At 40.1% G+C, this 23,624-nt stretch overlaps 1 protein-coding gene across 2 annotated transcripts in view; it reads left to right on the forward strand.

Moving 5' to 3' along the window:
- Positions 1–23,624, forward strand: part of PRKN (parkin RBR E3 ubiquitin protein ligase) — a gene marked incomplete at its 3' end in the record, with an annotated part of 1,244,701 nt that overhangs the window by 866,267 nt on the left and 354,810 nt on the right. For both annotated transcript variants that reach the window (XM_082855877.1, XM_082855878.1), the window contains exon 7: positions 7,614–7,750. In XM_082855877.1, the coding sequence (XP_082712003.1) occupies positions 7,614–7,750 (137 nt within the window). The remainder of the gene's footprint in view (positions 1–7,613; positions 7,751–23,624) is intronic.

A 23,624-nucleotide genomic window follows, 5' to 3' on the forward strand; every position in this document is an offset into this window, starting at 1 on the left:
TTATTGATAAAAGCTTCCTAAAAGAGGTTGGATTGAAGCTGAACCCTGACAATTTTTTTTTTTTTTGAAAATGAAGACAAACAGAAGAATCTTACACATAGAGATAAGAGCATAAAGAAAAAGGTGGTCCAGAAGCTGCAAAGAGACTGACCTGAGAGAAACAGAAAGATTTGTGATTGACAGTATGGGAGATACATATTGTGCAGTGAATCTAACCTACAGAGGACTCTGAAAGACAACAGGAAAATCTGGGGTCTTAATACATTGGCATTGGGTAATTAATTCATAATTTTGGCCAAGACCTGCCATGATGAAAGCTACTTTAGAATAATACTGCTATAAAATATTTACTATATCATTTTATATATTTTATTCAAAGCCTTTATCAACAAGGGAAGCCATTTAGTTTGTTCAGTGTCTTGTCTCTACAGGGACTGAATGCTCTGAGGCGTAAGCCTTCTTGGAAGCCCTTCCACTGACCCCAGAGACAAGTTAGGTGGTCTCTAAACTCATCCCTGTGGTAGCACTTACTACACTGAGACAATTACTTTTTTGTCTTCAATCCTATAGGACCCTGAGGGGAAGCACCACGCCTTGTTCAGTTTTTCGTGACATCATCAGGACAGTGCCTGGCATGTAGTGGTTGTTTTAAAGTATTGGCAGGATGGATGAATGAAAGTGATTCAAAAATGTAAACATAAAGGGTCTTCATCCTGGGTATGTTGTGTACGCTGAAATACTGGAACCTCTGCAATTAAGCTTACAGAGCTGGAGCCAGCTCATGATTGTGTGTGTGTGTGTGTGTGTGTGTGTGTGTGTGTGTGTGTGCGTGCGTGCGTGTGTGCGCACGCGCGCGTGTGTGCAGCAAAGCGGACCAGATGAAGCCACGAGGACATGAGCAGACGAGGCAAGGAGAAATTGGAAGAGGCAGTTCATGAGCTTGTTCGGGATCTGCCAGGGCCTTAATAGGATTCTGATTCCAAGGTGACTAATGGGCAGATGAACTTACTTCAGGATTTTAACTTGGCTGCTGGGAGGAATTTTTGAAGGTCATTCAACTGTTGAAGCTTATTTTAATTTCTAAAGGTTGGGTCTATCAATTAGTATCTTGGATCAGGGGCCTCTCCAGTGACGGGGACTGCTCCCTTGGCTAACTCAAATAATGAACTCACATGACATGTGTGGGCGAAAATGTTATCTCTGGCTTGTCCGCAAGCAGGCGCCTGCTTGGATACTTCTTTGTAGGTAGTGCATTTGGGCAATTAGTAGGTAATGGGGCTAAATATAGATGAAATGCAAATGCATTTGTTTTCTGAGATTTCAGTCATTTATTTACTTATTGTTTATAAGCTATCTCTAACTAAAAGGGATTTAAAGTGACAGTTGTTAAGAAGACAAATTCAAGTTATTTAATGGTGCAGCTCTCTCCCTCTAATTATTTTTATCTAATTAAATGCTTTATTAAATTCCCAGGAGTCATAGTTGTTCATGCACAGGGAGTTTGAAGAGAGCTTTGAAAGATTGCTAACTGGGGCATAACATCTGTGTTACTGCAGCACAAACTAAATTCTGTAAAAACAACATGTGAAGTTTCAAGGGTCAAGAGTTAGCTAAATTTAAGAGCTAACTTTTCCCCTCCAGTGAGGAAATTGTATTTTTTATCTCCGCAGTGATTTTGTACTTAACATTTCCATTCTAATTGTCATTGCTTTTCATTGTATTTCAGATTCTACTACCCCTAAATATAATATTTATATTTAATTTTGCTTTTCACTGGGGAAAATGAAGAAACAAGCTGTACTACATAACTCAGCTTCCCCCTTCCATGCCCTGTACTTTTGCAACTTTGTGTCTTCTCTTGACCTGGAATGTTTTCTCACCTCCATGTACTGGAATCTTGATCCTCCTTCAAATGCCACTACTTTTATGAGTTCTCTTCTGATCTGCTATCTTAACATGATCTCTTCCTCCTCTGAGCCTGTGTCAGTTATATATTGCTGCATAAAAAAAAATATCCCAAAGCCAAGTGTCTTAAGACAACAGTCAGTGTTATCTTGCACAGTTTCAGTGGGCCAGGAATTTGGGAGCAGCTTATCTGGATGGTTTTTGCTTATGGTATGTCATGAAGTTATAGTCAAGATTCAGCCAGGTCTGTAGTCACCTGAGGGCTTGTCTTGGGCTGGAGGAACTGCCTCAGAGATGATTAACTTGGGTGGCTGCCATGTCAGTGCTGGCTGTTGGCAAGAGGCCTCAGTTCCTTGCCCTGTTGACTTCTCCATAGACATCTTGAGTGTCCTCACAACATGGCCGTTCACTTTCTTCAGAGCAAGTAACCCAGGAAAGAGCACAGACAGAAGCTGTAGTGTCTTTTCTGGTATAGTCCTGGAAGTCGCATATTGGTACTTCTGCATTTTCCCCACAGATTAAGCAGGTCACCTCACATAATGTGGAAGGAAACTACACAAAAGCATGAATACCACGGGGTGGGGATCGTTGGGGAGCATCTTGGAGGCTGCTTACCATTTCCTACATCTCTAACATAACTTAAAATATCCTGCTCTGTATTACAATTATGTGTGTCCCTTTCCTACCCACGCTATTAGTTTTTATTTTCTTTAGAGTTTAGACTTGCTTCCTTAGCTTTACATATCTTGAAATTTTTGGCACATTGTGTTCAGTATGTGTCACATTCAGTTGAGAATTTGGAACCACAGCCCCTCTCTTAATGGGTATAAATGAAAATGTACGTGTGGGAAAGAATCAGACAGAGACAGAGAAATAGACTTTGGCAGAGAGAGGGCGTGTAAAGAAGAGCAAATTGTGTGTGTGTGTGTGTGTGTGTGTGTGTGAGAGAGAGAGAGAGAGAACAGATGAGGTAGAGAGCAAACTGCACATTTTATCAGACAAATATGAAAAAAATTGATACTATTTTGTAGGTACTAGAGAACTAATTTTACAAGAGTTTAAATGTTTGAACTACTGCAGAACAATATTCTACTTTGTGTCACGTGTGTGAATGGCTCGCCATATATTTTACTAAGACTCCTTCAATTATGCCTAATACTTTGTGAATAAAGGGTCTTTGGATCATTCCTTTAATAAAAGCAGGGAAATCATTGCTTACACATAACTCTAAAGTAATGTCAAGTACAGCATTTATAATTCCTTTTACATATGGCTGAGAACCTTATTTAACCTTTGATTAACTGCTCTATAACCTGGGTCACTGGGGTAAAATCATTTTCTAGAATGGTCAATTAACATTTATGTACGGTTGGAGCAAAGGGCACAGAGGAATGTCAGAAGGGAAAAAAGGCCCACATGACATATGGCAGGTCCTGGCAGGTCCTCTTCAGAAATGTCACTCTTATCAATCTTCTCATTTCCATTCCTAGAACCACCAGCACACCATGGTCTTCCTAAGTAACTCATGTCTGAATTATTAAAATGACCTCCAAAGACTTTTCACAACTTCTAATTTCTTTCTCTCCAAGCTTTCCTTGGAATTAAACTTACTAAAAAATCACTCCCTTCCCATGCTTAGATGTCTTCAGCAAATTCCACGATCTAGAGGTTATCTACTAGGTTTGTCTCCTAGAATCCCTATGCCACTGTCCCTGCCCAGTATCTGCTCTGTGTCCAACTTTGTCATCTCTCTTCTCACTCTTTTCCTGATACATTCTCTCAATCAGCCCAACTGGTTACTTTTTTGTTCCAAGAATTCTTTTCTATGTCTGGGTTTCCTCCCTTGCCCAGGAGCCATGTTTCTCTCCAGTGGCCCGATGTCACTATTCCCATCCTTTTAAATTCAGCTCAGGTTCCCTAATGGTACCATCCTGAGTCTTATTTCCCTCCTCTCCTAGCTTCTGTGGCAACAGAGTTTAGTGACTGCATATGTTTCCTTGTAATGCTTGTTCCACACGCATTTTGTGTCACCCAGCTATGCCTTCGGATTGTGTATGTGTTTCCCAATGCTTAAAACAGTTCTGACTATAAAGTGTTTACTCATTCACTCAGTGCCATATTCCACACGTATTTATTAAGTGCCTTCTTTAGCCAAGTAGATGCTCAATAATTAATTGAGTGAAAAATGTACAAATGGGGAGCAGAGAAATTATAAAGTAAAAACATTCCATTCATTTATCCACTGGTACAATCAGTAACTATTGATAGTGTAATTACCGTTGGCTCAGTGCTGTATATGGTGATGCTTGGGTCATGAAAGGGTTAAACAAGAATGGCCTCTGTTGTTTCATGACTTTTCATTTAATGTTGACAGTATTCACCTTGAATAAAAGTGAAGAGGTAATATCTGAAACACATTGAGAATAGACCTTACGGATAAAAGGTAAAGAGAAAGGAAAGAATTAATAAAGAATGGGGCTCCAGAGAAAGTCCCTTGGAGGTCTTCACACTTGAACTGGACCTTGAAATTTGGAGTTTTGATTTCAATATAAATATATCTGAATATATTGTACTATAGGAATGCATGATAAGGAGCATGGGTCTAGGAGTAAAGGAGCTAGAAGTATGCTAAGATAGGTTAGGACCATGCCCACAGAGAGGGTGGAGGTGGAGAGAGGAACACGGTGAATAGTAGAGTCAGGGGAGCTGACTTTAGGGCAGTGAAATGGAAAAAACATGTGTGACGTTCCTAGCAAGGTCCCTAACCCAAAGTAGGTGCTCTTAAATACCAGTAGTTCCCCCTTTCCTGTTTCATCTAGCTCCTGAGAAATTAATTATGTAGTCCCTCCAGCCATGATATGAATTTTACTCATTTCATTTTCTCAGATGATTAATAACCTTTCTGTGGGTGTCATGTTTATCACTCACCTTTTTCATAAATGCTAAGAATATTCTTAAGAGATGAGCAGTCTTACCTCATAACTATATCAAGAAGTCTAACTGATAATTCTATCTGAAATATGTGCATATACTACCTCTGCCTCTGTCATTATCTGTTATCTATCAACATATACATATATCTGTTCTATCTCTATATATCTACGTATAAAAATATACATATGCATGCATATATACATATGTGCATATGTACATGTGCACACATATATGCATCTATACATATATGCACACGTATGTATGTATGTGTGTGTGTGTATATATATATATATATAAAATATATATCCTAAAGGGTCTCAAATCCTGGTCACCATGCATTTCTTAAGCCATAACTGCTGCCCTTGTCCATTTGCCATTAAAAGTGCATAGGAGTATCAGGAGATGTCCCATGGAACCACCTAGATGCCATGTGAATTCCCCCCGCCCCCATGTGTAACAGCAGCTCTTGCCCTTCCTGATGATTAGGGTCAATTATCCCTGCCAGGATGGTCAATTTTCCTTCCTGCCTGTATTCCAGTTTAAGGAGGCTGAAGGGAACCGGTACCACTGGAGCTGAATTTTCCACGGGATGTTTCCTGTGTCCCCAGGAGCATGTGCGTCACTCTGTGGGAACCACAGCCTCTGAGGGTCCTAGGAGCCTGTGATTACCTTGTACTTCATTCTTAGCAGGGGAGGGGCAAGGTGACTACTGTGTCCTTTATTTTGTCAGGTGTGTCCCTCCATGCCCCAAATATTAGACCTCTAAAAACCTTCTCTAATGTAGGTGACCCCTGAATCTGCATGGAGTTTATCTCCCACCATGGCCTCCAGTATATTTACCATTTCTTGCTAATCTGTTCCAAATAGCAGGATGTAATCAATAAACCAGAGAAACTGATGTTCTTTGAATTGTCTAGATAGCGTAAGTTCTTTTTGACCAGATTTTAACTGAAGGGCGAAACTATAAATGTGTACTGTTGTCCATACATGAAAGAGAGCTTTCTATTCTTCTATTAATAGGGATGGAAAAGAACACATTTGCTACATCAGTGGCACCATGCCATGCATCTTAACATCTCTCTGGGACACTGTGGCAGAGTCCACAGTCCATACTGACTGCTTTGGCTTTTATATAAGTTTTCTTTTTATATTTTCTACAGGGTAATTGCCAAGCTTTCTTTTTAACCTTGTTATATATAGGAACATTTTTATAAATGTTCTCATAGTTTCTCCAGTGTTTCTATGAGTTGATAACAGATCAAGAGTCCATAAAGTTTGAGTCGACCATGTTGCTAAAATCAGAATGAAGAACATTTTTCATAGAACTTAGCTCTGAAAGAAGGAGGCAAGATATAGCAGCTCTATAGGGTCACACAGAGGGAATGAGGTGTGTATGCGCTTGTGTGCATGTGTGCCTGACTCTCCTGTTAGATATAGGAAAGCGTTATATTTTATCATCTTCAAGGGGGAAGTTGTTAGAAGGGAAGAGGCTGAAAGTTCAGAACACAGTCATCACCTAATTGAAAGAGGCCCTGGGAATGGAAATGGCCCTGAAGGGACATCAGTAGGCTCAGAGATGGGAAATGAAAACACATAAAAACCTCAGGGATGCTTAGATGAAATTGACCATCATCCTGTAGATCCAAGACATTAAAATACCAAGGGTTTTTTTCCATTTTGTTTTGTGTTATATATTGTTTTGAAATAAGAGGGGAAACAGAATTTTGAAAATCTTGTAATTGTTAAGGAGTTATCTTCTAATATTAATGTTAATATCATTTTTTTTTAGGGAAAGGGCTTGTGAAGAGCTCTTATATCTGTTAAGAATTGGCTATGAAATGAAAAATACTTTGTATCTTGTTATCATTACATAGAAAATAGGTTTATATAAGTAAAATCTAATGACTTTCTTACTATTAAAATTGCCTTGGGGCTGATCTCAAGTTAATATATTCATTTTGTCTCCTTTTTGTCATAAAATCATGTGGTTCATTTACTAGCAGAAACGTAGTTATTCAGGAGATATTTTTTTCTACAAAGTGTTTTAAGGAAGTTCAAAATTGTTAGGACTTGTGTGTATTGATTTGTTAGTAATCCCCTAACTTTAAGAAATTGAATATTTGGGTGGATGGGGGTAGCACAATAGACAAAATCTTGTAGTAGGATCTCTGCTAGATAATCTTTTATTTCTAAATTCTACTTTTCCATTTGCTAATGAAATGTGGATGACTGTTTAACACATTTACTTTGTTTGATGCAGTAGTAATTTTTCTTTCGACTTTGGGGAAGTTCAGATTCTATATATTATTATAACTAAATTCAAGGAACATTTATTTAAAAACTTACAATGCCTGGTGCTATGAGAATATCAATGTAAAGAAGACAGTGTCTATTTTCAATACTACAATGTAATAATGGATCAATCAAAATATATGTAAGTGGATGGAATGATGAGTAGGTTAATCGGGAATTATAAGTCAAGGAAGGCTTCTAGGAAGAGCTTGTATCTGAGCTTGGGTTTAAATAGCTGATTGGTAACTATGGTCATGTAAAAAATATAAAATTAAGAAAATCAATCTTCTTTATAGCTCACAAGGTGTTTCCAATTTTTAAGATGTAGCATTGATATGTATGAGCTCAATGCTTAGCAGCGCAGGTCTTTACATAGAGCATGCCCTAAGCAACCCTATGACATTACAGAAAGTGTTCTAAACCACACGTTGCCTGCCAGCCTTAGAAGGACTAGAGGAAATGTCTTTCTTTACCTCCACCAGAAGCCCGGTCCTGGTTTTCCAGTGCAGCTACCGCCACGTGATTTGCTTAGACTGTTTCCACCTCTACTGTGTGACGAGACTCAATGATCGGCAGTTTGTCCACGACCCTCAGCTTGGTTACTCTCTACCTTGTGTGGGTAAGTCTAGCACTTTTCCCTCCATTTCTAATTCTGATTAAGAACAGAAAGAGGAAAATTACTGAAATAAAGCTATCTTAGATATACCCAGTCCCTACTGAGGGGCTGAAAATTCAGACATCTGTTTGAACATCGCTAGGCAAGAAAATTAAAGCAAGATTAGTTTATGCAAGCAGGGGGCATTTATTTCTCGAGCCATCACTTCCTTTTTTAATTTTTATTTTATATTGGAGTATAATTGATTAAAAACGTGTTAGTTTCAGGTGTACACCACAGTGATTCAGTTGTATATACATGTACCTATTATTTTTCAAATTCTTTCCACATTTAGGTTATTACAGAATAGTGAGCAGAGTTCCCTGTGCTTGTAGGTCCTTGTGCTCGTTCCCTTAGCAGAGTAGGTGCTTGTTGGTTATCTATTTTAAATACAGCGGTATTTAAATGTCAGTCCCACACTCCCAATTTATCACTTTCTTTTAATGGCGAAGTCCATATCTAACCACAAGTGATGGATACTCTTGCAATGGAACCCACGGCTTGAATCCACTCGTTCACTTTTCTGACCGTGGGGTTTGCATGAAGCTGTAAACGGGAGACTCACTGGTAAATAAGATTTGAATGTACTTGGTGGTTGTATTTGTACTTGGGCATAGGCCAAAGGATATCTTGATGCTCACAAACTAGAATGAATTATTCTGCTAGTATGGCATGGGTACGATGTGAAGTACGTATCTATCTTGCCCAGCCCTGTTCGAGATTGTTCTTCCTCACTTTGTGGTAAATGCAGCTATTTAACCCTCACACTTCCCCAGATCCATATAAAACAGCCCTTTCCCCAAAATTCATTATTTAATGTCTCCAGAGCCTGGGAAACAAACCCTTCATTAGTGTTTGAATAGTGACGTTATGAGAAAAAAAACCTGAGATCAGTCTTCTTGGGACTATTAACTATATATCAAAAAGTAGAGTCTGTGTGTAGAATTAGGGAACTATTTTTCCAATAACACTGGCCCCGCAGAAGCCAGAAAAGAGCAGTATAAAGCATTTATTTCTATTGCTGTATGACTCACATACTAAATGTCTTGCTAACAAAGTGTCCATATAAGTTCACCATTTCTGTATAGAAGTCTGATACCTCTTACTCCCAAAACATATGTAATAAGATGTTCTTTTTTCCAAACCTAGTCTTTCAAACCTTTCCCAACCACCTTAAGCTAAATGCCTTCAAAGCTCAATTTTAGACATATGTATTCTTCAAGGTGTGACTAGTCAACAGTGAACCAACTTTTTCCATTTGCATAATTTTTATGATGAACAATTAAAACTGGTTCAAAACACCTTTCATATACAAACTCTGCTTCCTTTGTGTGAGCTCCTCATTTGTCCAGAAATGTTGTTATGCTTTGAAAGAGTGGGATGCTGAATTTTATTTCCCTGAGAGTAAAAAATAAACAATGATTAGAGCCGTTACTGAGTACTTACCGTATATAAGGTACCACTGGGATGCTTACATACGTACATCCATTTAATCCCCACAAAGCCCTGTCGGAATGGATGTTGTCGTTCTGCCCATTTTATGGATGAAGTGTTTGAGGCTCACAGAATTTAATTAAAGTGCACATGGTATTACAGCTGGTAAGTAACAGAGCTGGTATTCAGAGCCAGCTAGTGGTGGCTCTAGAACTTGGACTCTTAATCACTATATGAGTAGATTAGCCCGTAAACAAAAAAGTACTATACCTCTAAAAGTTATATGGAAAGGAAGTTCAAGGGAAGAGTATCCCTAATTTGGGGGCACTTTTTCCATATTTAAACCAGCAGCAAACTTCAAGAGCAGGAATTATTTGTATTTTTCAGAGGAAGAAGTAAAGGCTCAGTATGACTGAGTACCCAGCATCACAGAGTCAGGAAGGGTAGAGCTGAGACTTCAACCCAGGTGTGGTTGCTCCCACCCTCCCATCCCACTTCTCTCTGGGCAGGGCTCTCAACCGCAATGCACATTTCAATAACGTGGCAGTTTTTAAAATCCCAATGCCTAGGCCATGCCTCTGGGGGCGGCCCTCAGTATTTGTTAAAGGCCCCAGGGCTGAAAGTTCGAGCACTACTTCCGGGGTGAACATTCTACAGGCAATAGGTATCTTCCATGGGAGACTGTAGCACAAGCGAGCGCGAAAATACTCCCTCTCCCCTTATCTATTTTGTCCACGAGTGATCTGACTTGCTAACCAGCATAGGTTTTTCCATAAACGTTGATGGATTTGAAAAAAAGATGGGCAAACACAGCCAAAATGGCCTATTTCCAGAGCCTCTAACAAACTCTTGCATGAAGTTAAGGGCTTTGGGAAAAACTTCATAATTATTTTGAAATATTGGCTGTCTCTTTGCTCTACCTACTGTTATCACATCCTATGCTAGGGATTAATTTGAAACGCCAGAGCATTTTGTGTATCTTCTCTTAGCACTGAGTATCACTTACACACCCCAGTGGAGCCTCAGGGATCTAGGTTGATTTACTTTAGAGTGTAGCTAAAATAAAAATAAAATGTATATGATGACGACTATGCAAAATGTGTTTAGTCCATTAAGAGTCCTGGTAACACAGATTTCCTATAGCAATGGGGTGTCCGAGGGAATAGTTCCCACCTTCCCTATAATATGCCGTTGGCATTGCCACCGGTGCCATCCAAGTGCATCCCCGCCTTCAGTGCTTCACTTTTTTTTTAACACTTCTCCTCCCAGGTCACTTTTCATGTAATTCCCATTTTCATATAACATAGAAAAACCATTTCCTTTCTATGGAATAAGTCCACTCACCAGCTACAGTCCAGTAGTGTCCCAAGTGTCTTAGTCGGCAGTATTAACCACGAGGCAGATAGCTCTAGCCCTTTTGAGAAACAGAGATATTCTTGATGCCTGGAGAGTCAAGAAGGCTGCTTTCTAGTCAGCTTCTCAGGGAGCTAAGCATAAAACCCAACATAAACGATCATGTTGGCTTTAGAACAATGCTTTCCCAAATACACACAAATAATCCAAGTCCATATAATTCCTAAAACCACACTGCAAAGTAGGAAATATATTAAAAAATAGATCACCAAAGAAGATGTGCAAGTGGCCAGTACCGTTATTGAAAGCTCAGTGTAATTAGGTTCTAAAGAATAGCTAATTTTAAAGCATAAAATATAATGTGATAGACATATATTCAAAAGAGGTAAAAATATAAATTTAAATATTTCTGAAAAGCAATTTGGCAATTCATATTATTAGCTTTAAAATAGTAACAACCTGCTTAGAAGCCTGTTCATACAGACATTCTCTAGTGTCTGTCTCTGTCTGTGAAATATACAGCCTATTCTCTTCCCGGCTCCTAGATCTTGAAAAATTGTGACAGTCACCATGAAAATGGCAGCAGCAGGATTCAGGCAGCTGAAGGGCTTCCAATCCAAAGTCGATGTTCTTTCTACCTCAAAATTATTTGAAATGAAATCAAACTTCTAATTTTTTGAGGGTAATGCTAAACTTTTTGTCTCATCTTTGGGGTGGTTAAGCAATTTTGGTAGTTTTGCTGTGGTTTGGATGTATGAGGCAGTGTAAAGTCAGGATAGTAATTTAACTTCTCTAGCAAAAGCAACACTGAAATCACAGAAGCAGGGGTGATTTTCACCCATCCATGCTCCGATGCGGCGTGGCTCTGCGGCCTCTGCCGCACCCCATCATTCAGGGACTCAGACTCAGCCTTCTGTTACCTAGTGGTTTTGCCATCGTCAGTGACCTTGGATTCCCCACTGGGTCCTCTTCACCCAGGCCGACCAGACCAGGAAGCCAGAGCAGGGGCATCATGGAGGGGCGGGGGGATTTGAGACCAAGCCTGGAAACGGAGCCCATCACTTCTTCCCACATTCCGTATTCCGGAACTCATCCCCGCAGCCCCTCCCACCCGCACAGGGTGTGGGCAGGGGGACCGGCAGAGGGGGGCTGTGGTCTGGCTGTGTACCCGCAAGGGAGCCGACAGGCCTGCAGGCGCGCAGCCCTCTGTCACGCTGCGCAGAGGATGGATGGGAAATTTACTGAATGTATTTTTAGCTCTCCTCCCCCCACCCGCCTGCGATCGGAACAACACTCCATCAAGTATCTTCATTATAAGGAGTGACTTGTGCACAGACAAGGACCAGAGAAAGAACTGTAGGACAGAATTGATGGTGTCCAGGAGCTTGTTCTAGCTAGATCAACGGGCTTTGTGCACTCATCTGTTTGGCCTTGGAAATGCTGCCTTGTGGAATCCGGCTTCACAGGGGACAAAGGACTTGAACATTTGTTTGATGCTCTCGTGTGTGTGTGTGTGTGTGTGTGTGTGTGTGTGTGTGTGTGTGTGTCTTTAGCGTTTTACAAACGAAGTGACTCTATGCGTCTGTTTGAAGTGGTACCAGCAGCAGCTCTGCTCTGTTTATCTTTCAGAGGAGCCCATGTCCCAGTAAACTGTGCCCCTGATTTTTACTTTGCCTGGGTTTCTACCTTCCAAACTGCCTTTCAGCTTCTCTTGCATCTTATTAAGTAGTTAAAAATGCAATAACATTTTAAATAGCAGAAGTAAGGTGGGCATGCCTTGAATAGCTAGCGGAGAAGGCGAAATAATTTCTTTCCACCTACTTCTGCCCTGAACTCTTAAGAAGAGCATTCTGCCTTTGTTTTATAAGGGCGAAAGCAAACCAGTTTTAAGTATAAATTTATTACTTATCCAAAGAGTTCAGGAAAGATGCTTGTAAGTCCCTAAGGCAGCTCCAAGAGTTGTTCAAAACAGCGTCTTTAGGCTTTCTTCCTCTTTTTATTAAAATGTATGTAACCAAATTCCTCTCCCTGGCCTACTTGGCAGCCAGCACGATTTTGGAGTCTGTACACTTGGCATTGTCAGTAGAGAGGGTGTTCTCCTGAGGCTGGAAGGATTATCATCATAGTCAATAGAATATTAATTGACCCGTAAGTGTATCATTTTAAATGGCTTGATGCATTCCTAAATTTATTATGAGACATACCATGCATACACAACAGTGTTTAAATACATTCATATTGTTATATAGATTTGTGTAGTTACAGAGGACCTCTGGTACCACCACCCAGGTCAAGAAAGGCAGCATCGCCAGCATCCCGGACGCCCTCCATGTCCCCTCCTCAACCCCAGCCTCCTCCCTCTTGGCTTGATGCAACTATGATCTTGACTTCCGTGATATTCGTTACCTTGCTTTTCCTCATAGCATCACCACCTGTGTCTATACATTCCTAAATAATACAGATATTTGCCTGCTTTTAACTTTCAAATTGTTGCCTGAAAGGTTTTGCCAAATTTCCCTGACCAGAAGCAATCTCAATTCCAGTTACACCCCTAGCCAGAAAACTCTGAACACGTGTGCAAAGTATTCAGGATTTTCAGTATTATTTTTGTTATGTGTATTGTGTTAATCACGCTAGAGAATGGCTTTGTTTATGCTTATCTTCCTCATCTCAGGTGCTGTCGTGTGTGAAAACAGTCTTTTAATTAGCTTTTTCAACAGGTAAATTTTGAGTTCACATTCAGAGGTATAAAAGAAAACTATAGTAGGGACCCTGAAGAGTTACTTGGACAAGAAAATCAATTTTATCACAATTTGGCGAAAGTAAGGATCTTATACTCAGATTATGAATTTTAAAAAAGCGCAGCTCACTAACAATGTTAAATATGCTCCTTCATTTGTGGGTAATTCTAGGTGACACTATCAACAGCTTTGCATTCAATTTTGGGGGAGTTCCACGGCAGCTGTTGCACGGTTTATGTCAGGGCATTCCGGCTGCAGCTTACAGCTGCCAAAGAGGCTCTCGGCAGAGTGTGGCATGAAAGACGCAGCGGGCCAGACCCTCTGTTCATCTCTCCAGCGTCTCAGGAGAGGAGAAGTGTGTTGTATCTTCATGAGCCACACGTTTCTGGAGCTAGTCGCAGCTTTATTCCGAACAGATCACGGCTCTCTGTGGCCTCTAGGTCAAGAAAATTTAAGTTTATTTGAGACAGAAATTGGTTTGGATTTTAAGTCCACATTTCCTGATTTGGACAGATGTTGCTTTTTAAAAAGTGTTCTAATTGCAGAATGTTTTCCTTTACTACTTCTCCTCCCCCATCATCATCCACAGGCTGCATTCAGTGCCTGCTGGTTCTGTGTTTAGTTCTATACGTTGGCCACTTGAGACACATGTGCGCACACACACATACACACGCAGTAACTGTGATAAAACTTTATTCTTCCTTACTGTGTGATGTCTTGTATTAATGAGACTTCATGCACAGAAATTGCTATGAGCTGGTGACCTCCAGCTGTCTTTGAAATAATTAATATTGTGCTTAGAGGAGTTGATCTACATATTCATGCGAGTTTATATCACTTGGTTCCTAAGGAGGACAGTAAAACAATTTAATGTTTTAAATGCGGACCAATTTAGCAAGAGGAGGAGCGGTTTAATATTTTAATGTCAACATGGATATAAATATATAATATCTGAATCAAGTAATTATGGTATATATTCCCAGTAAAATCTGAACATCTTTCAGACCATCTTATATGCTCTATTATTGACTCGACTTAGGAGTTTGGAAAATGAATATTTTATATTTTGAGCTTTTCAAGCCTTTACTAGAAATCATCTATCTTGGAATTATATATTTATAGAGGGAGACATTGTGTGAAAAGAGTTGCAATATTGAAAGGAGGGGGGATGGTAATTGTGTTCAAGGAAATGGTATCATTCTGACTTTGCTCTGAAACTCTCTTCTCTGCCCCTCTTGCTGCCAGAAACGGCTCTTTCTTATGGCTCACGTGTAAGAAGACTTTTGTAATTGGTCACTGTATTAGTTTTCTAGGGCTGCCATAACAAAATACTACAGACTGGGGGCTTCCCTGGTGGTGCAGTGATTGAGAGTCTGCCTGCCGATGCAGGGGACGCAGGTTCGTGCCCCGGTCCGGGCAGATCCCACGTGCCGCGGAGCGGCTGGGCCCGTGAGCCATGGCCGCTGAGCCTGCGCGTCCGGAGCCTGTGCTCCGCAGCGGGAGAGGTCACGGCAGTGAGAGACCCGTGTACCGCAAAAAAAAAAAACCCAAAAAACTACAGACTGGGAGGCTTAAATAACAGAAATTTATTTTCTCACAAGTAAGAAGAGGCTGGCACTCCAAGGTCAAGGTGCCAGCAGGTTTGGTTTCCTCTGAGGACTCTCTCCTTGGCTTGGGGATGGCTTCCCTCGTGCTGCCTCTTCACGTGGTCATCTCACTGTATGTGCAGCCCTGGTGTCTCTCTGTGTGTGCTCATCTCCTCTTATAAGGACACTAGTCAGATTAGAGTAGAACCCACCCTAATGGTCTCATTTTAATTTACGTACCTCTTTAAGGCCCCATCTCCAAACACAGCCGCACTCTGAGGCTCGGGCTTCAACATATGAATTATTCGTATGTATTCACAATATTCAATTGTGTCCCTCATTTTGAGGGACACAGTTCCATCCATAATAGCCACCTTCTAGACTCTGAAACAGTTTGCACGTGCTTGGCACCCCGAATTCTGCGAAGGTCCCCTGGACATGAACCCTGCATACAGGCTCTGCTCCACAGGGTTTAACTTCCCCCTGTTCCTAAGATACGACTTGTTCTTCATCCTCCCTCTCCCCCAACCCCCTCCGGTACTCAGTATTGGCTGGTTTCCCAGGTAGCAACACCCATATGCCTGAGGAATACAGGAAACTTTTTGCCAATTATCTAATTTTAAAATCTGGGCTCACTGACAAACATTTCAGGGTGGATCCTCTGAACTTTTCCATTCTTTGTGAAAATAAAAATACAATAATCATCTCTGAGGTGGAGGTGGTTAGGATGGCATTTGCAGCCCTTAGTCCTTGGTTCCCCCAGCTGGATTGTCACAAACAGAGGCCCCTAGAGAAAGCTCTACTGGATGCTGTAGTCTAAAGGGCTGTAACCAGCAGGACCTGGATGTCACAGCAGACACGCACATGCAGCTCAGTTCTTGCCCGGGGTGGGAGGTGGGTGCTTTTCTTCAAAGTGGTGCTTCTGTTTTCAGGCTCTGCCATCCCATTAGGACTCACTGCTGCCTTCATGGTCAGACTGGCCTCCACATCCAGCGTCCAGCTGGCAGAGGGGAAAGAAATGATAGACGAGACGTGCATCTTTCTTATCAACCCTGGCCTGGAAATGGCACGTGACTCTTCATTCGTTGCCTAGGACATTACCATTTGGCCTTGTGGGCTGCAAAGGAGCCTGGAAAATGAGGTCTAGAGAAATACCTGGGTACGGAGAAGAAGACTTTGAGTAGACACCTGGCGGTCTCTGTCAAAGGTCTTCCTTTGGAGGGTTGGGAGCTCAGCTTCCAAGTCAGTAGATGTGGCTGCATCCACGATTCAGGGATCGTGGGCCAAGTCCTGACTTTGCAGTCAGATGTTGCTCATCCAACTTCTGACCTGCTCTACCAGATGCTGAGCTGATTTCCTCATTTAAAATGAAAGTAAGTCTTAACTCAGAGAGAATGAAATAGGATTGTATGTAAAAATGACTGGCACACTTCCTGATACACCATAGGTGTTCTATGTGACAGCTTTCCAGTCAAGACCAATTACAGGCCCCAATTTCAGATTGTTTTCTAAATACTTACAATTCTCGCAGGAAACTTAAAGCTGCAACTTGGGTTTAATTAAGGTTTCCTGGGTAAAAAGTGAAAATATGATTTCTTTTTGACATTTTCTACATTAGCACGTTAACAATTAATGGAGATAATTAATTCTATGAGTCAAGAATTAACATCATAAGAAGTTTAAAACATTACCTAAATATAATCCTGTAAAAAAACTCATAAAAGTTATTGATACAAGATCTTATTAAAATTATTAAATTAGATTCACTCTATATAACCAGATTTTCCAAATTAGTCTTTTATATAGGGGACATATGTAGAAATATAAACAGTTGCATTAACAAGGCTACCATTATTTGGTATTTCTCTTCTTTTATTTATAGTATCAATATGCTGTCCTACTAACTGTTAGTATAACTTTTAAGTCCTTCCTCAAAAATTTTTTGTTCTGAATAGGCCATCAATAAGTAATGAGTAAATTTCCCTCAAGTGCTTTTGGACTGTAATCAAGTATAGTATTGAACAAGTATGTGGTCTGAAATTTAAATCATATTATTCTAAAGGAATTGAGAGATACACTAAAAGAAGTAATCTGTGTGACGCAGGAAGAAAATTTTACAGCCGCTATTTACTTTTTATATCATCCTTTAATTTGTGTATGTGTTTAAATGTACATAAAATAGTAGCAATGTTTATATTAAATTAATATTGGGATTCATATTCAATTTTTGTTTTCTTACAAAAATTGGTAGAGGTTCCCAACCAGAATTCTGGAGAGCACTGATTTAGACCAGTGGCTTTCCAACATTTTGACTGCTACCCACAGAAAGAAATATATTTTACATCATAATAGGGTAAATATATAAATTATGCACATATATGTAATTGAAAAAAAAAACCTTCACAAAACAATATTTTCCTACTATATGAGACACACTCTGGTATTTTCAGTTTTAACCTATTTCAGATGCATCCAAACAGGTAAAAAGTTAGCCCTATTTTAAATCAGCTCATTTTAAGCCCTAGCCCTTCAAAGGAATACCACAACTTCCCTTAGCAGACCGTTTTAGTGTTCAGGCATTTCAAGTGCCAGAGATATACTCAAGTACCATATTGAAAAATAATTTTTATATAATTTTAAAGCATAGCTCATGTCTTACTCTGCAATAAAAAAAAATTAATTAAATAGACTAGGTTTGAACAAAGTAGAAACAAAGCCATACATCCATTCTTCTAAACTAGTCACTTAAAAAAATATGTTCTGGGTTTCCCTGGTGGCGCAGTGGTTGCAAGTCCGCCTGCCAATGCAGGGGACACGGGTTCATGCCCCGGTCCGGGAAGATCCCACATGCCGCGGAGAGGCTGGGCCCGTGAGCTGTGGCCGCTGAGCCTGCACGTACGGAGCCTGTGCTCTGCAACGGGAGAGGCCACAACAGTGAGAGGCCCACGTACCGCAAAAAAAAAAAAAAAAAATGCTAAAGCATGTAAAATTTTGACACAACTTAATTAATAAAAAACCACATTTTAGGTATACATTTAATTTTCAGGAATGCCATTACCAAAGATAGAGACAAACATGGAAGCTCTAGGAATACATTCCTGGATGGAGCTCCCACCCGACTCACACATGGGTGTGAGAGGGTGCTGCCTCCAATGAGGAGGTCAGACGACTCCCACCTCCTTTCACTCCCAGCCACCCCCAAGCCAGATAACTTCATAACTGTCATTCAGTAGAGTAGCTTTTATAGAAATATAATTTAAATATTCTCCTACCCTAAAAGGTAATGACTTCTAACAGCATTTACTTCTCCATTGTGTTTTAATTTATATATAAATTCCCTGTTAGAGATTCATCAGAAATATAATGGTTAATGTTCACAACTTTGTCTCCAAGTGTTATTTTTTCTGCCGTGCTAATTCTTCTAAGGGAAATGGTAACAGTAGGCTTAATATTTGTTCTTTGGGACCTGCAATAAGATGGATTCATTAGTTAACTTGAATTTGTTTCTCAAATTAGACTACTGTTGTAGAAACAGTGCTGAACTAGAAGTCCTGACACTAGTCCTGACTCTACCATTAGAGCAACACCTTGTTAATTTTAGGTCAAATCACCTGCTAGCAACTGGGGACTGGGGCAGGCCTTGTGTATACGTAACCTTATTTAAACTTCATAATGATTTTGTGTGGTCAGCATTAATAATCCTATTTATCAAGTGAGAAAACTAAGGCTGTCAGAAGTGAAATTCAAACACAAGTCTGCCTGACTCCAAAGCTAAGTTTTCCTCTCCACCTTTTTATTCATGAAATTTATTTCATCTCCAGGACCTCTGCCACCTCCAAAATACTAAGATCCTTGACTCTTGGCCCCTAAAGCAGGAGTTACTTTTTTACTTCTATGAAATTTATCAGACTCAGAGTAAAAAACAAAATCAATTCAATAAGTGAAGAAAGCACCTACCAATAGATCTACAAGATATACTAACATCTCACTCTCTATGTGGCGTCTTTAGATCAGTGGTTATCAAACTGTGTTCCATGGAACCATGAGGGGTTGTCCATATGGCACACCAAGGATGATTTTATGTAGAAGGAAATGGATGGACAGTAACAGTATTCCTGTTATGTTAACTGTGGTCCTATGTCAATACTTACCAAGATTATACCAGGCAAAATAGGTCTACAGTCTTCAAGTCACAGCAGAGAATTTGTTTACAGTGGTGTAGTTTTCTTTATATTACATTTTTTGAAGAGTAAAATAAAAGAACTACACACTTTGTATGATGAATTAAAATAGCATAATTTAAAAGTGGCCAAGACTAAATTTTAATTGCCCTGTAGAATTGACATAGAGCAGAAACTTGAATTTGTTACTATTAAAATATTGTGTTACAGAACATTTTTAGTAGGAACAAAAGTAAAAGAATTTGGGGCACTTCACCCTCTAAAACAACTCAAAGCAATTTATCCTTTGGATTTCTTACTCCTTGTTTTAATTTGAACGTGCTCATTTCAGTTAGAGACTGTTATTCACTTTCACTTCAGTTAAATCAGTGGTCTTGGTGAGTTTTTATCATTCATACATACCTAGGCAAGTAGTAAAAGATGTTGGTTCAGAGGGAATAAGATCTCTTGTTGATGAAATACCACCACCATCATCAGAGTGTATTTACCTAATATACCACTTTAGAAGGTACTGTTTCAGGAACTGGGTGTTATTCTAGGCTATGCACAGCTTCTGTACCTACCTTCATATCAGTAGGAGTAATTACCTATAAAGTATGCTTAACTTACATGCTAAGTGTAGCACACAGGCTATAAATCAACAACAGCTAAATTCAAACTTTATTTTCCAGAGAAACCTCTAGGCTGCAATTTTGCCATTCTTCCTTCTGATCCAAAAAATAAAAATAAATCAAGGTGGAAAAACAGCTGTAAAGCTGATAATGAGATTTGCAACCAGCTAAGACATGATCTAAATCATGAGAAAGTTTAAAAGTCCTGTTATTCATTTTCCACTGTGCCTAAAATCCAGAAAACCCCAGTTCAAGAAACAGGAGGCCCACCTTGCCATTTAAATAAGGAGGCTGGCACAGGTAGCTCTGTTTTTCATGATCCACATCCCAAGTCATATGATGTGTTTATGGGAAAGTTAGAGGAACACTGACAGTTGCAGAAGCTTTTTGGGGGGATAAAAACCATTAACAGGGATATTCTATTTACCAGAGAGACTGCAGTGAGACTCAAGTAAATAATAAGCATTTCAGAAAATTACCCAATTACATATTTAACCACTCCAAGGCATTCTGGTCTCCTGGGAAAATAGCGTGCATTTTACAAAATTGCTTATAATTGTGACTTGTGTGTTTGCAAAGGAACCCAGCGTGCTGGTAGGAAGCACATTTGTCAGAGCTTAGCGATGGAGTCTTTTTTTTAAGGACTTTAAATATAAGAGAAACATTTGCAGTTGCTTTCCAGATGCCAATAAAATATGTTTCAGAATGACATATTATTCTAGAAAAGTCTACAGAGCTATTTTGATGCCTGAGGGATTTAATTCAAAGTACACTTGGAAGCATTTAGCTATTGTTCTAAGAATGTTATTTTTCTGATGAGACTGTACATTGTAAGGAGATAGATTTCTAAGTTGCAAATATTAATTATTTATATTACAGAAGGCACCCTAATAACTTTGCTCTTTTTATTTCATGTAGAAGTGGATAATTTAATTACTGAATCCTTAAAAAGTTATACAAATAGTTTAAAGTAATGTTCTCTTACCTTAGAAGTGGACCTTAATTTCCATTAAAAAAATCTTCATGGTCACATCTTTAAGAAATATGTTGAACCGTGGCATCTTATTGAATAATAAGATGCAAATTATATATATATCATCTGACTAAAAACAAAGGCATCTGTATAGGCCTCTATATTTTATAAAGTGTGCCCTTCGAATCCCAGATAAAGCAGATCTTACCGTCACGGCCATTTTATAGGAAAGAGCATCTACTACATCCCAGGCTCTGTTTGAGTCAAAGGACAAACAACAGTTCACAGAAAAGATAAGCTTGTTCCCCTCCTGGAGCTTACAGCTCAAGGGGGTTCCAGACATTCATCAAAAACCACGAGTTATGCAGTTACTGACTGAGGAAAGAGGTAGAAGAAATGGAGGAAGTGGGGCAGAAAAGGGGCAAGAGTTCTGACCAAGGGAACATCCTTAGATAAAACCTTGAGACAGGCGGGAACGAGGAGGTTTGAGGAGTGGAACACAGACCACAGTGGATCAGGGTGAGAAAAGACCAGAGAGTGGGCAGGGCCGTGTTGGCCTCACCTGAAGTTGCTGTGAAGACTTTGGTCTTTCTTTAAATACCCTGGGAGAAGTCGAAAGCCTTGACGCTTAAGACAGGAGAAGTGGCATGAGCAGATTTGCATTTTTAAAAGATCAGTCAAGCCGGGAGGAAGGAAAACTATTTCAAAGAAGCGAGAGTGGAGGGGACAGGCCAGGAAGGAGTGGCTGGGCATCGCAGTCTGGACGTGATGCCAGCTCATCTCGTGGTGACAGAGTGATCTTCAGATTGTAACTTGCAAATGCTCATGAAGAGTATCATAGGATCCTAAAAACCAACAGAAAATTAACTTTTATTCAGTGTAATGTAGGTAACATTGTACATTTCACTTTGTAAGGGAGGAAGCAAGCCAGTTAGAGGGCTAATATTAGACAGAATTCTGTGAACTACCCTGGCTGGCCTTGCTTTAGAGTTATGCTCTCAGATCACAGTGAAGGGCAACACAAGAGGCAAATTCAGAGTTTTCTTCCTGTAGGGCCGCCATGGAGGCTTGTGCCTACTAGCAGTGTCGACTCACGGAAGAAATCTCTCCCGCACAAACCAGGCCTCTTGTGGTTGCATGAGTAGAAGCCCCTAAAGCCAGCGTAAGGAGAGAGGGGCATATTGTCAAGGATGGGGTGTCTCCCGTTGCAGAAGGACAGCTGTGGGACAGACTCCTTCTTCGTCTCCTTCGCCTCTGCCTATCTGCTTTCTTCCTCCCTTGCTGTAAACCAGTTTCCTCTGCTTCTGGGTCTCTGGAGCAGGAAAATGCCATCCTTACTTAGCTCACAGACTGAAATTCAGAGAGTCTCATGCCTTGGTCAGCTGACTCATTTGTGTCAAAGATATCCAGACGTTAGTGCAGGAAAAACACTGATTCTCCTGAATTTCGTGAATACTTTCTATGATGTCCATAACATAACTGTTAGAGATGATGTTGTTTCCTCTGTTCTGGCCACTAGAAAGATCAGAGCTTCCAAAACGTATATTCAGCAAGCGTACTATTTTATGGCATGGATTTTTGTGTGCTCTCCTTAAGCCTTGTCCTTAGTAGTCTCTTACTGTTTTACATCTCTCCAATTGTTTATCTACTTTAATCTTACTGTTTATATTTGTACAACTGTCTCAGATCCTTTCTGGGATGTTGCATGAATAGATGGATAAATTAAAAATTCCATTTGAAAATAGTAATAGAGTTTCTTGGTGATAAAATGGTTGAGAACAGTTGTGGCCTAGAGTACAGCAGATACGCAACAAGAGTGTAACAATACAGAACGTATTACCTGTAGAATTTTATTCTTCTTCTTTAGGCATTTATTCCATGGCTCCATAGTTACCTGAATGGATTACCTGCACAGTCTAATACGTAGCCACTGATCATATGTCCTTCTTTAAATCTAAATTTACATCAATTAAATTATATAAAATTAAAATTCACTTTCTCATGATCACAAAACAACTTAAATATATCTAATAGCTACCGTATTAGAGCAGATATAGAACATTTCACCACCACAGAAATTTCTATTGCACAGCATGACATCAGAGAGTCTGAAATTTCCTCATTAATAGCTTGAAAATACCTTGTGAATTAAAAGACCCAAACTTCCACCTTCTGATTCTTTCTTAATCATATTTGTGGTGCTTTTGTCTTTTTTGTTTGCTTCTGTTCTGGCTTTGTAGCCATCAACAGACCTACCTTACTCTATTCCTGAATTCTGTAGGAACCTCAAAATCCACTTCCTTTTTCCCAGGTCCTCTCAGTACTGTCCATTTGCTCACTCTTTTTGCGCTAATCAAGAGTCCATTTTCACCACATCACTGTTCTGGTTAAGCCCACCGTGACTTCATATTGCACCTGAAATCTAGTATCACATCTGCCTCGATTTCTTCCTTGACTCCCTGAATTCCTGTCTCATGAACTCCCTGCACCTGCTTTGTGAGTGCTGTTTTGCTTATGAATCCTCACCTGGAGAAATCCTGTTTCTCTCTATGTCCCCTTGCCTGGAGTGCCTGCGCACTTTCTCTCTGTGGCTCCAGAGACCTCAGTGTGTCCTCTACCTGCCTAGACCCCGCCTAGGCCCAAGGTCATGTCCTCAGTACGCTCATCTCCTGTTCCATTTTGGAATCTCCCTAATTACCTGATATAAATCACTCTTGATAACTCCAATTAAACTGTAAGCACCTCAGATACAACCTTCAAACCTTGTTCTCTCTTTGAATTCCCCATTTTGCTCAGTGCTGACCTCCTCAGGAAAAGCCACTTCATAAGTACGTATCAGTTGAATTGCTGAGGTCATAAAAGCCACGGACCGAAGTTAGTGCCTTGGATTTCTGGTGATAGCTCTGCTTCCAGCTCTCTGTGTGAGCTTGGGCCCTGCCTTCACTCCAGAACAGATTGC

This window comes from Leucopleurus acutus (assembly GCF_964270905.1).
Source record: "Leucopleurus acutus genome assembly, chromosome: 15".
Classification (NCBI taxonomy): domain Eukaryota; kingdom Metazoa; phylum Chordata; class Mammalia; order Artiodactyla; family Delphinidae; genus Leucopleurus; species Leucopleurus acutus.